Source organism: Lutjanus erythropterus, chromosome 23 (genome assembly GCF_056507025.1).
Source record: "Lutjanus erythropterus isolate fLutEry1 chromosome 23, fLutEry1.hap2, whole genome shotgun sequence".
NCBI classification, from domain to species: domain Eukaryota; kingdom Metazoa; phylum Chordata; class Actinopteri; order Lutjaniformes; family Lutjanidae; genus Lutjanus; species Lutjanus erythropterus.
The window spans coordinates 19,031,922-19,044,814 of NC_139339.1; the positions used below are offsets into that span (position 1 = coordinate 19,031,922).

Genomic DNA, 12,893 nt, shown 5'->3' on the forward strand with positions numbered 1-12,893 from the left:
CTTTATGAATCATTAAAGTTTTTTTATGAGCTGAAGAAAAAAAGAAAGAGTTTTATGTTTCCTCCAAAAGAAAAGTGTTTTTTTTTTTTTAAGGCAGACCTTATAATAATCTGAACTATCCCTTTAAGCCAGAAAAATGCAGGTTTTGACCCTTTCCGTCTTTTCACTCCTCCAGGTGAGGTCACTTCAGGGAAATCCATCCGCCACATGCGTCAGTTCCACTCCCACCACAACCTGCTCAGCCTGGCGCAGCCCTCCTCCTCCTCCACCTCCAGACTCCACGCTCAGGACCCTGACAACCAGGACCGCAGGGGCCCGCTGGGCTCGGCGCTGAGCTTTACCCTGGGCGGCGGCGGCGGCAGCGCCAGTGGCAGCTGCTCCAGTCTGAGCGGGCTGACGGAGAACAGCATCTGGGTGAGACAGACGCCACAGGAAGAGAGCAAACCGTCACCGGCCGCTAACTTCTGGGACTTCTTCACTGGGAAAGGGTCAGGCTCAGAGACAATGGTATGATGAAGGGCGAGAAGAGGAGCAACACGAAGGGAAAGAGTTTTCGCTGTCAGAGGTCAGGAATCTCCAGAAAACTGGTCAAAGAACATGTTACATTTACAGAGACAACTGCTGACTTAAAAAATCTAAAGTTAAGAGTGTTTCTGTGACTATAAAAAGGATTAAACTAAAGGGATAGTTCGTTTTATGTGGAGTCAGGTTGTATGAGGTACTAATCAATAATTTGTTACCTACAGCAGATGGAGGTCAAAAGGTCAAAAGTTTGGAGAAACAGAGAGGAGTACCAGCATGGAAGCTGAGCAGTGAACTGGTGTGGAGGGAGTTAGCAAACAAACTTAAATCAATATAATTTAAGTGTACGCTATATTTAGAATATTTTCACTGCTTTACTTTGCTGTCAGACAGCCTTTTCTGGCAGAAAACTGCTGTTATATAAGCCAAATATCACTCTCTCCAAACCAACCGAACTCCATAGTCGAAATCAGTAATTTTACTTTGCAAAACATGAGAGTTGCTGATTTGTCACTGTCTTGATCTGTTAGTTTGTTTATGTTATTGTGTGACTTCTGTGTTTTAAAAAGATAGTTTGGACTCACCAAAATCACACAATAACACAAACAAATAAAACAAACCAGGGCAGCAGAAGGCCAGCAACTACCATGCTCTGCAAGGTAAAATTAATGATTTTGACAATGGACTTTGGTTTGAGTGATATTTGGCTTATAAAACAGCAGTTCCCCGTCAAAAAAGCAGACTGAGAGTAAAATAAATTGGGGAAAATATTCTAAATATAGCATATACTTAAACTGACATTGATTTTTTCTGAAGTGGCTAAAATGCCTTTTGTTGCTGACCCTGTTTACAGCAGTATATTGTGTAGCTGGTAATACACTGACTATGGATAAGTACCTCATACAACCCCACCTAAAATAATCAAAATAACCGACTCCGTTAAGAAACCTCTTGAATCCTACATTTCTATGTGAACGTACGACTTTAAGGTCTGTTGCAGATTTTCCAAACGTGACGTTGGAATTTCCCACTTTTCTGGCACCTCTGGAACTCGGCATGTGTATGCATGTGTATTTGGGACACACAAAGCATGTAAAAACCGACAAATGGTGAAGAAAAAGTTGGATAAATACTCAAAAAACACTTTTTAAAAAGACCATCTGGACTTGTGTTGGAAACGTTGATGACAAAGACTTTTAAGCACAGCTTTCTCGGACAGAGACGTCAGCAAATGAAGAAAAAAAGACTAAATAAATCTGGAAGTGAATGCACTTATAATTGGTGTGATGATGTAAATAATATATTCATGATTTTACACACTCAACCCTCATCTTTACTACCTAGAACTGCATAACTAACTCTAGCTGCATGGACTCTACTAACACCTCTTTATCTTTAGTGACATCATTACCAGGCTCCCTTTGGTTTTTGTTGTTTTTCCTGTAACCTGCAATAAGCTACATTCTCTGTAAATCTTAACTACAATTCAACATTCAGCTAGAGTGACTTTAAGAATTCAAAAAACCTGAACGCATGTAAATATTTGAAAGATCAGAGCCAAAATTACATTTTCGCATGCACCTCAGCGAGTATTGATTTGGTAATTTACAGTTCAAAAGACAACTACTTAAATCTGGGCTAAATTTGATTGAAAATATATTTTTTCATGTGTAGATTCCATATAACTGGTTTAAACAACATTTAAATTAGTTTTACAGTGTGTATTGCCCATAGTGTCTTTTTGTAGCTTAATTTAACCAATGTATGGAATGATATTGCACAGTAAACCCAACTTGAAGGGGTATGCATAGGACTGACATAACACTGTCATAACTATGACACAACAGCTGTCATTAACATGGCATCGTTATGGATGTCTGACTTTTTTCCATTAAGTGTATTTCTGTAAATTAATCCTTTTTTAAAATGCAAAGTTGACTTTGAGAGTCCAGATGATACCATTTCAGCTGAGGTCAAAAGAATTACTCATGACGTTGTTATAAAGCATTTGACAGAGTAATAACCCTTTATGAAAATGTATCGCTATACTTGAGATCAAGGAAAATACCACATATGACAGTTAATAAGGTAATGTTAATACATAAAGTTAAATAGTTTCTGAAATTAGTTTGATCATTAGGCCTGTTATGATGTGTTTATGACTGTCTTGGTTGATGTCAAGTTGTCATAACAATGATATTGTTGTCTTGGTTAATGTTGAGTTGTCACAGCAAAGACATATTGTTCTGGTCTATCAGATGTTATAGCAGATAATGATGTCTCGGTTAATGTCAAGTCGCCATAACAGCAACATCTCACACAATGTAAACTTTGCATCAACTCACATGACAACAGTCATAAACATCAAGTGCCATGTCATGGTTATTACAGTTTTATGTCATGTCTTATACACACCAATTCAGAAAGTGGTACCTATTATAACTGTAATACTTTGTTAGAAGATTATTTTGTATTGTGATTTTTTTAAATCCCAATTTAAAAGAATAACACAAAATTTAGGTAAATTTACATTGTGCATAATTCTTGCCACATTCTTTGCTAAATTCACAGGACTACAGTGAGTGACATAGGTTATATTACAGTTGACTCTCACTGTAAACGACAGTCATACAGTACTCATCTAAAAAACAAAACAAATTAAGACATGTTTGACCTGCAGATCACTAAATGAATGCTCACTGGGATGTACAGAAGTATTTTAATTTAGTATTAGCTAACTTTTTGCCACCTGTTTAGGAAACAGCAGCTGTGGTCCAGCTCAGGGGGCTGGATCCTCTGAAGAATGAGGCCCATGAAGGGTTCATTAGGCCGTCATACGGTCAGGCTGGACCTGTTTCTGCCCTAAAATTATTTGAGACCAAAACTAACAGTGCGCTCTGGTGCTCTTCATCAACTCTGACAAGTACAGGGAACTCTAATTCAACAATGCCTGAATATACAGTACAAGACAATATACTCATATAACAGCTGTTTATCTGTAATCTCCTGTCATTTAACAACATGCCAGACTGCTAACAAGACTTGAGAGTGGAGTTTTACCTTCTGCTTCTGATATTTCCTGACTTGAACTGAACGCCGCGGCCTGCAAATATGACATCAGGCCAAGAACGCTGCTTTTCTCCGAGCCTCTGAAACGAGACAGATGGTTTTAAATCATCTGTTTTTGACACGTTTCATCTAGAAATGTGATCTTCAGAGAATCGAGACACAGCAGTTACGACTGTAACACTTTGATACGCCTGGAACATATAATCAATAACATAAGCACAGATGTTCAACAGCTGCATGTGAAAACTATCTAATATGTAAACATTCACACGGTTTCCAGCTCCCTACTAATCAGGTCTCGCCTTAATTTTCATGTCAAAGGATAAACTGCGCCGAAGTTGGTTGATAAGTTTATTTTTAATGTCAGATTAGAGATTCCCCTAAAATGAAGCCATGTTTTCTTGTGGCCCCTTAGTTTCTCTTATAACCTCATATTCTTGTTCATCTCTTAGAGGTCAGATGCCGCATTAATCTCCTCTTAACTAATTATTAATTCATCTCTTGATCAAATCTGCCAGTCCAAATTGTGTAGTGTTAGGGTGCTTTCACACCTGAAAGTCCAGCCCCCAGGTCTGAACCAAGGTTATTTTTTTCTTTTTGAGACACTGTTGATAATACCCATCCCTGACAGGAACAAAGGTCAGAAAAAAAATGTAATTTTCTATAGCAGAACTTGTGTATTTCTTAAAGGGAAAACGTAAACAAACTAAACATTTAAAATGCTATAAAAGGCTACTAAATTGGGCATTATGGCAACTGTTTTTTCTTAATTTCCAATCAAACTCATCATCTTGCATCAAAGCAGAGGGGTTGGGAACCACTGGTCTGTTCTATATTTCAGTACTTTAAAAACTTTTCAACCAACATCGCTCAGGATGCCTTCTGACCTGAATGAGACCTGTTTTTAAAACATGTGGAGGCGTTAATGTCTGATTTCAGCAGCACGTTCATCCTTGATCTATAAAACAGGATTGTATAAAAGCTGTATTACCTGCATTTGACCACAGGAGGGCGACATTCACCACATCAGCTCAACCTGCTTCTCCCAACATCTACACACTCCTGTGATGTTAATGATTCTTGTGTTAGGTTTGGGAATAGTGCCAAACAACTAGAAACTGTACATGTTTGTTTTTGGCCTCTCTTTAGTGTAAACTTCCACGCTTGTACAGAGATTTTCCTCCATCCTGACGTGAAGCTGTACAGAGTCTGTCCTTCACCTCAGCAGGTGAATGTATCGTCTTTCTCTTTTGGTCTCCTTGTAGGGAAAAACAAGCTGTATTTTGTCTTTTTGTCTGTGATGCGTTTTTTCTATATTGTTGTAAAATCCATCGAGGTTTGTTGAGACCTAAACCACAGAATGTACCTTCACCTCCCTGCAAAGAATTAAATGTCAAACTGCCTCTGTGTCGTTGTTGTTGTTAAATCTTCTGCTCTGGGTCAGTGCACTGTCACCACTTCAGAAACTAAACAGAAGAATCTGTTTTAAGGGGAGTCTTGGTCAGACTTTTGGCAGAGCAACAATCCTCCAGAAGTAATAAGGTGAGTCAGAAGACAAAAAACCCTCCAGTGGAGGATGAGCTCACGGTTTAGATGCTGCAGCTTTTTCTAAACTTAAACGTCATCAGACATTTATCCTCCTGATTGACTCAGACAAACCTGCAAAAGAATAGAAAATAAAAATCAACTGCAGCATCTAAAGTGAAAATATAAACTCCATAGTCTTTGTTTGTTTAATGTCTCTTAAATACATGTTCTCTCACTTACCTGTCAGCAGGAAACTTCAACGGAAACTGAATCACAGCCACGGTTCTTCACTGGTAAGTTGATCCTGTTTCACTGTTAACTCAAATCTACAGAAGCCCTCAGAGGCAAGTGATGACATGAATGCTTTTAGTACAGGAACAAAAAAAAATCACCGTCCGTAACTTTTCCCACAAAGCCAGATGTTTGTGGGGTTTTGTTCAGTGTAAAAGGAGCTCTAAACACAGAGAGAAAATCATTTATATCAGACGTATGCAGGTGACAAAAAAAAGTTTCCCTACATAGTATCTCAACATTTTTTTTTCTTTTTTCGCTCCAGACCCCCTGCAAAAAAGACCTCCAGACCCCTTAAAATTTTTTACATTTTAAAGAACCTAAGACGTATAATTATCTGGTATCAACACTTTTCTTAAAAGTTGTGTGAGATATTTTAATGTGTGTTAGTTGCTTCCTTATTATCTTGTGACCTCTCATATTTTTTCTATCATTTGTTATTGTTGGACTTAATTTCATAGTGAAATACTGTATGTACTTACAACTGTGCACTACTTTGGCAGGAATTATAAAAAGTCGACGACACTGAAATGGCAGCATCTGCAAAAACTGAAGTTGAGAAACAGGTAAAACATTGTTTTCCAATAATAATTCTCTGGGATGTCACTGGAGGTGCTGGTGCCAATTTTCACTTTCTGCATTTCTTTTGAATGTTTCACTGAGATTAGGGACATATGTTTAGTTGAGAGGGAGAAACACAATGAAGTTGGGGCTTCTTAACCAAAAACACAAAAACAATATGCAAACATTTACATGTATTAATATTACCTAAGGAAATTATGACAATTTTTTCACAAAATAGATTTCTGCAGGATGTCTGCAGGTTTCAAAAGGTTCAATTTAAAACCACTATGAATGCAATTTAAGACCTATTTGACATCCATGCAGGTGAAAACATATTAGGGATATGAAGGAAAATAGGATTACAAGATTATTGATTCCCTGCTGGCTTTCATTTTGTAGTTGTTACAGTTAAACAAAAATACATTAAAAAGATTTATAAGTAAGACTGAAGTTTCTAAAAGTTACTAGCAACTTTAAAATCCAGGCAACATCACATTTAAGACGTTTTATGACACTTTAAGGCCTTAGATAATTGGATTTCATACTTTTTAAGACTTTTTTTAGGACCTGCGAAAACTTTCCTACAATTTAATTCCTGCAACAGAACAATATTTACCACAAACTGAATACATAACAACATAAAACACAGGAGACAGTGTAGATTATTCCATCTTCAAAACCGGTCTGTGTTTTATTTCAAACAGTTTGGCCACCATCAGAACCAGCCGTCATTCCCAAACTTCACTGCATCTACATGTACTCAGAATGAACTTCAGACAGCAGCGGCAGCAGCCCCCACAAACACCCACAAAACAACTCAGAGGAGAAGGGTTCAATTCTTCGTCCTTCAGATCTGCTCGTAGCCCCAGACTCTGTGCAGCTTCGTGGCCAATTAAATGTCTGCCTCAAAAACCAAGTGAGAATACTTCTGTCTGTCTGAGACTGCTGCCAAAACAAGGGCAGACCTTTCAGAAAAAAAAGACTCAACCACCTTGATTTTTTACCTCCTGTCTGCTGTGCCTCAGACAAGGTCTTTCTCTTTTCTCCAGAACAGGAATATTTTATGTAAATTGATGCAGCAACAGAACCTTCTTAAAGCAGCAGAATTCAATGTCACAAATTTGCCAAACAAATACAAATCAAGGAGTCTGAATATTTCCTGGAGCAGTTTTGATCCTTATTTTAGAACAAAGTAAATAATAAGGTTTGTTGTTTGTGTCTGTGAGGCTGCTGCCACTTTGCACACTGTTTGCAAACGTACAATATCGGAGTGTTAATGACACATTCAGTCACTGTTCGCCCGCCATATAACAGGTTCAAAACATTTACATTCTTGGCGAGTCTGAAAAGGGCGAGTGATGTGGACAACCGAAGCCCTGCAGGAACATTTCAGAGGACAGAACAACTAATACTGTTAAAGGAAAAATTCACTCGCAGATGTCATTTTGACTGACAAACCGTTGGCGCATCTGTTCCCCCCCAAAAACCAACTCATCTAATGTGCTGCTGTTGAACAACGAGCTTAACAAGAATCCTGATTTATCAAACATTTTCTGATGAACTGTAAGGCTAATTGGAAAAAAAAATTGCATGATTATATTCTGGCACATATTCTGCACCTTCTGATGAAGACGCCATTTCTTTCTGCTTTACTTAGTTAACTTTGCTAAAAAAAATTAAGCTCCAGAGAAAGGTCACACTGTTTGTAGACAACATCATATTTTATATTAGAGAAAAATCAACCAGTGAACAGTGCCTTCAAGACTCTGATTAGACAAATAATCACAATGTTGATGACCAGTTTAATTTTTAGTAGTGCTAAGTATAAAAGTAAAGTAAAATCTGAGTCCAGTACTGAAAACACTGAATACTCAGTCAGATTATTAGTCGTCGTATTTTCTTTGACCTGATATTATCTGTTCTGCATCATAATTTGTATTGCTCTGTGATTAATTTAGGTTTAATTCAGAATATCTAAATAATTTCAAAAAGTTTCTGTAAAAAGCAAACAAAATCAAAGTAAGTTATTTAGTCAGATTGATGATGCATGTTGGAAGTTTAAGGCTGACGCCGATGTCAATATTAGTTTTTCTCCACACTTCATTTTAGGTAATTATTATATGTTCTGCCTCTGCAGAGGCATGGTGAAAAGTAAACTTCAGAAAGTCCGTTTGGGAGAATCATCCAGCCTTTAGCGCAGGCCAGCGCTGAAGAAAGGTCTGGTTGAACCCAGTGTTAAAATAGTTAAATTGCATCACTGCGTCTAAACAACCTCAAATACATCTTTGGCTTTTCTGCGCTGCAATACCAATATATCTGCGATAAGTTAATAACGCTAACGCTAATAATGACGGTTATACTGTCAGCCTTGCAGCTTATTGGTTGGGCTCCAGTGAGCTGGTTTGTTTATCAGAACTGAAACTCAGATATTATAATGGAACCAGTGTTGAAAAAAAGTTTCCAAGTTAAAGATTTTTAAATTTTATGAGACACATTTTTGAGCCTCGTATTGACTTTAAGCTAAAATAATTCTTTTGTTAAATTGTTAAACCAATAAAGTCATCTTCTAGTGGTCTTCAGCACTGTGATTATGAACAAAACGTCACTGTAAATGTCTCAAGGTGTGACCATGTCGTCTACATTTGACCAGTTATTCACAGGAAAGGCAAAAAGAAAAACACGCCAATGGTTTTTGTTCTTCAAAATGGATTTTTCCTTTAAAACAGGGATACACAGAACAGCTTTTGGTCGGTTCCTTTCCGCACAGTAGTTTTTATTTTTTTGTAAGTAAGTGCATCTTAATTAAATCAGTCAGTTGTTTGTGTATTACACTTTGATCAGTCAGATTACATATGAGCTCATTTGCTTTGGGCTGTTTGGTTTAGGCTGCCTGGGATGCCAGATAGGTGGGGCTTGATACTTTTTAAACACCAGGCGTATTGATTCATTACCAGAATAAAAGTATTTAGAGATATAATGTCCACTAACATTTTTTGATCTAGCTCTGCTGATTATTTCAAGCAAGCAAATATTTATACTCCAATAATAACATCTGTATTTATGTACACATCAACATCTCTCATCACATATTCCCAAATTAAAGAAAAATAATCTTCAAAAATATCCAAAACTGCCTACACAAGAATGGTAGACTAGTAAAATTAGTGAAATATATCAAAAACAAGTGAAACATCTAAGAAAAAGAAGATAACATAAACATTCATAATAATATTAATAGTATTTAAATTAAAAAAAGAGCCTTCAACATGGTTTCAAATACTTTGTCTAACCAAAAATTTCAACCAGTCTTGTTGATGACGACATTTACAGTTTTTGGGGACCAATGATTTCCATTAAACTGCATTTTGTCAAAAGACAGAATCATAACCAGCTCCAAGCTGAATCTGCGGACTTCAACCCCCAAAATAATGCGCTTTTGTGCTTATTTTTGTTTATTTATACTAAAAAGCTTAAAATGTGAACACATCATTTGGTTTATAAAAGCAGTTCTTACAGGAGTCCACAGTTTCTGTTGGTGTCTGGATATAACCTGCGTTTCAAGTCATTTGCAACCATAAATCACCTTTTCTGACTTTCAAAAATGGTAGAACTGATGGAAACGAAGTGGATCGACCCCCAAAAACAGATTAAACAACAGACAAAACTTCTTCTTCTTCCTTTCATGTAGATTAGTTGAGTTTAAGAGCAGCACAGACAGGAACAGGAAATAGTGTTGACTTCAAGCCTCAACCCAGTGAATGAAGGGAAGTGTTGGGGACACGTCATCAGAAGTCGCTCTCTGTCCTTCGGTCATTTACTCCGTTTTGAAAATTTTAATCCAAGTGAGATCAGCTTGAGTGCACACTTCTGTGGCTGTAATAAACAGATTTAAACTACTAAATTAAATAAAGAGGACTTATGAGTTTGGACATGGCTCGGCCTGCTGGCAGTGTTCTAACATCACCTAGCCCTTAGTCCCGCAATACCAGACAGTCAGAAAGCTTGTACGATTGTCCACAGCTTCTATTGGGTGAAACAAAGCGTAGAGACCGACTTGTGAGTGTAACTAGCCCTGGTCTGGGACTGTCATACTGCCTGGTCCAACAAGAGATGGTTTTATCCATGACTGTCAGTACAGTTGATGATGTTTATCAAAGGTGGTACAAGGAAATTTACCTTGCGAGGCAGCAGGACCTGCGAGATCACCCAAGAATCTATCTCGCCAGGGTTCATGTTAGCTTGTTGAGGCCAAACCAACATGGTTTGGACCAATCAGTCTCCTGTGAGGAACTACTGGCAGCCATGAAAGTGGTTTAGGTGGGACAATGAAAAACAAGAAACTGGTCATTCAAAAACAACAAATGTGACGCCGTAAGAATTCAGCTTCTTCACTGAAAGAAGGTTTTCCTCAGTGGAAAAGATCTTTTTCACTCTTCTCCTGACTGGCTTTGGCTCGTTTATCTGATTGGTTGCAGCTGACGATGATCGATGGTTCATCCAATCACCTGCAAAGTACTTCTTGAAAGTGCCTGCCCTTTCTCAAACAGTTACCAAGGACCACTTACCAGATAGATCTGTGTAACAAACCATCTGGCATGTCAAGTTAGCAGGCTATTGTCCCTGCTCACTAAAGGCCCTTCTCCACCAAATTAGCTCTAGATCTTAGGTGTGGTTATCTGCACAAGTCATACTAAAGATCGAAAGTCCGTTTCATAAATGAGGCTGTTCTTGGATCAGATCTGAGGCTATGTTAAGACTTAAGCCATGCATGAAAGAAACACAGCCTCTTAATTCATTTGAACAGGTCACAGTTGAGTTGCAATGCTAAGGAATCAGCTGATTCAACTTTTGTCGGTCCGCAACATAACATTGGACAGCAGGTGCTATGGTGGCCAATCAAATGCAAGCTCTCATTGGCGGTAGATTACTTTGTAATGTGAAAACACTGTCAACAAACCCCAAACTACATCCAAACTACACATCGTCCTGACCTCAATTACTTCCACTTTTACTTCTCATCAAAATCAAAAACTTTTTTGTTACAAATTGATGTTAAAAGTGCTTTTCTTGCCTACGCAGGACAGAGAGCAACTTCAGATTACTGAGACGTGGTGTTTTACAGGTCAAGCAGCAGCCCTAGTTTTATTTTACTGTACATTTTAACATTCAGATAATACTTGACCCACTGCCCAGGCCACTCAACTACTGTAGAATATAAACACCTCAGAGGCTACAGAGAGCACGTTTCCATCCACTTTCCATCTGCTGCAGCCCTGTTACAGGGACTGACGGGGGTGAGCTTGCTTGTTAATCTGGGACAGCCCAGTTGGGTGGAGTCTCACGAGCTTGGCAGTGTAAAACATACTTCAAAAAACAAGACTAAACCAAAAAAAAAAACAACCTACATTTGGTTTGTTTGTGCGTTAAACAGAAACAACGGAGGTGAAAAAGGAGGTTTTTACCCATCAGAAGGCTCGAGTTAGAGAGAACGAGTACAGGCCTTAAAAACGGCTCCTGCTCCTCTGTGAAAACATTAATTACACTTTCTATGTGAGGAGTGAAACTATATACGACCCATAAAATAACAATTTTGATGTTTGATCTTTGAGCTGATCCTGATGAAGCAGAAGAAAGATACAACACTTCCTCACAATTATTTGGAGATTAGAGTCAAAATGATTTAGTCGATAAACTGATTAGTTGATTGACAGAAACAATTTTGATAATCAGATAACTGTTAGATAAATTTATTAATCATTAAAAATTAAAAATGCTAAACATTTTCTGGCTTTAGCTTCTCAAATGTGAAGATGTGATGTTTTCTATCACTGTAAATTGAATATTTTTGTTTGTGGACCCCTTTTAGGACAAAACAAGCAGTTTGAAAGCACTGACTGAAAAAAAAACTGCGGTAATTTGATTTTTCTTTTAACCTTACTCCCATCATACTTTGCCTTGCTGTAAGCCATCTGCTTCCAGCTGGCTACCTGACGCTGCTTCTGCGTGCCCACTGAAATCACGACAGGAAAAAGAAAGTAATCAAGGCAGAAATTGCTATACATGCAAAGTAGAAGTTGCTGGGGGCTTAATTTTCACACTAATGATTATTAATAATATAATATATATATATATAATATTAGGGTTACAATTTACAGTGAAAAGAGGCCTCACATTGGAGAAGCAGCAAATGTTGCTCATTTTTTTTTTATTATTTTAGAAAGTTGGGTCAACATTAAATCAGAAGCTGTGAGCATCCTGGACTCTAAATTAGATTTTAGAAGATACAGAGGAGAGGAATCCATTTTAAACCACTCAGACAAACACATGAGACATTACTGCATTAAATATAACATGTGGACGAGCTCCACATCAGCAGACCGTTAGCATCACTCAGCGTTACTGAGGGCTCCAATTTAAGGTTCTGGAGTGAAAAACATGTTATGTAAAAGGTCTGACTGCCTGCCAGAGCTGCAGCTGCAGGAGAAACACTTAAGCCAGAGTCCAAATGTGCCAGCGTGTGATTGGTCACTGGTATTATGAGATGTGCATAACCAGCTGCAGCGAGGTCTGTGTATGGAGGTGTTAAGAGTTTCTGTCCAGAAATAAAGCTTCGATAATGAGGAACAGAAAGGACAAGACACACTGAACACAAACATTCAACCTGAACGTAGTGTGACAGTTTGAGTGTCAGAACTGACTTAAAGGAAAGAGAAAGTACTTGTGTCTGTGTGTGTCCCTTAAAAAAATGGTACAAATGTGCATAATCTGGCATTTTTAAAAAAGTCAAAAATGTTAAAACACAAACTTTTGAAAGCAAACTGCAAAGGAGACTGTGCTTGTTGCCGAAACCACCAAAAAGCAGTCTTAAAAAAAAGTTAGCTTATGTTGTTTAATGTTGAAACACCCGACCGCTCTTCATT

The 12,893-nt window shown here is 37.9% G+C and overlaps 1 protein-coding gene across 4 annotated transcripts in view; it reads left to right on the forward strand.

The window, feature by feature from the left end:
• arhgap36 (Rho GTPase activating protein 36) overlaps positions 1-1,796 on the forward strand; it is a 112,628-nt gene extending 110,832 nt beyond the window's left edge. For 3 of the 4 annotated variants that reach the window (XM_084712522.1, XM_084712523.1, XM_084712524.1), the window contains exon 12: positions 176-1,796. In XM_084712522.1, coding sequence (XP_084568648.1) covers positions 176-513 — 338 coding nt within the window. In that variant the 3' untranslated portion in view covers positions 514-1,796. The remainder of the gene's footprint in view (positions 1-175) is intronic. The other variant, XR_014769096.1, reaches the window with a different exon arrangement.
• The last annotated feature ends 11,097 nt before the right edge of the window (positions 1,797-12,893 follow it).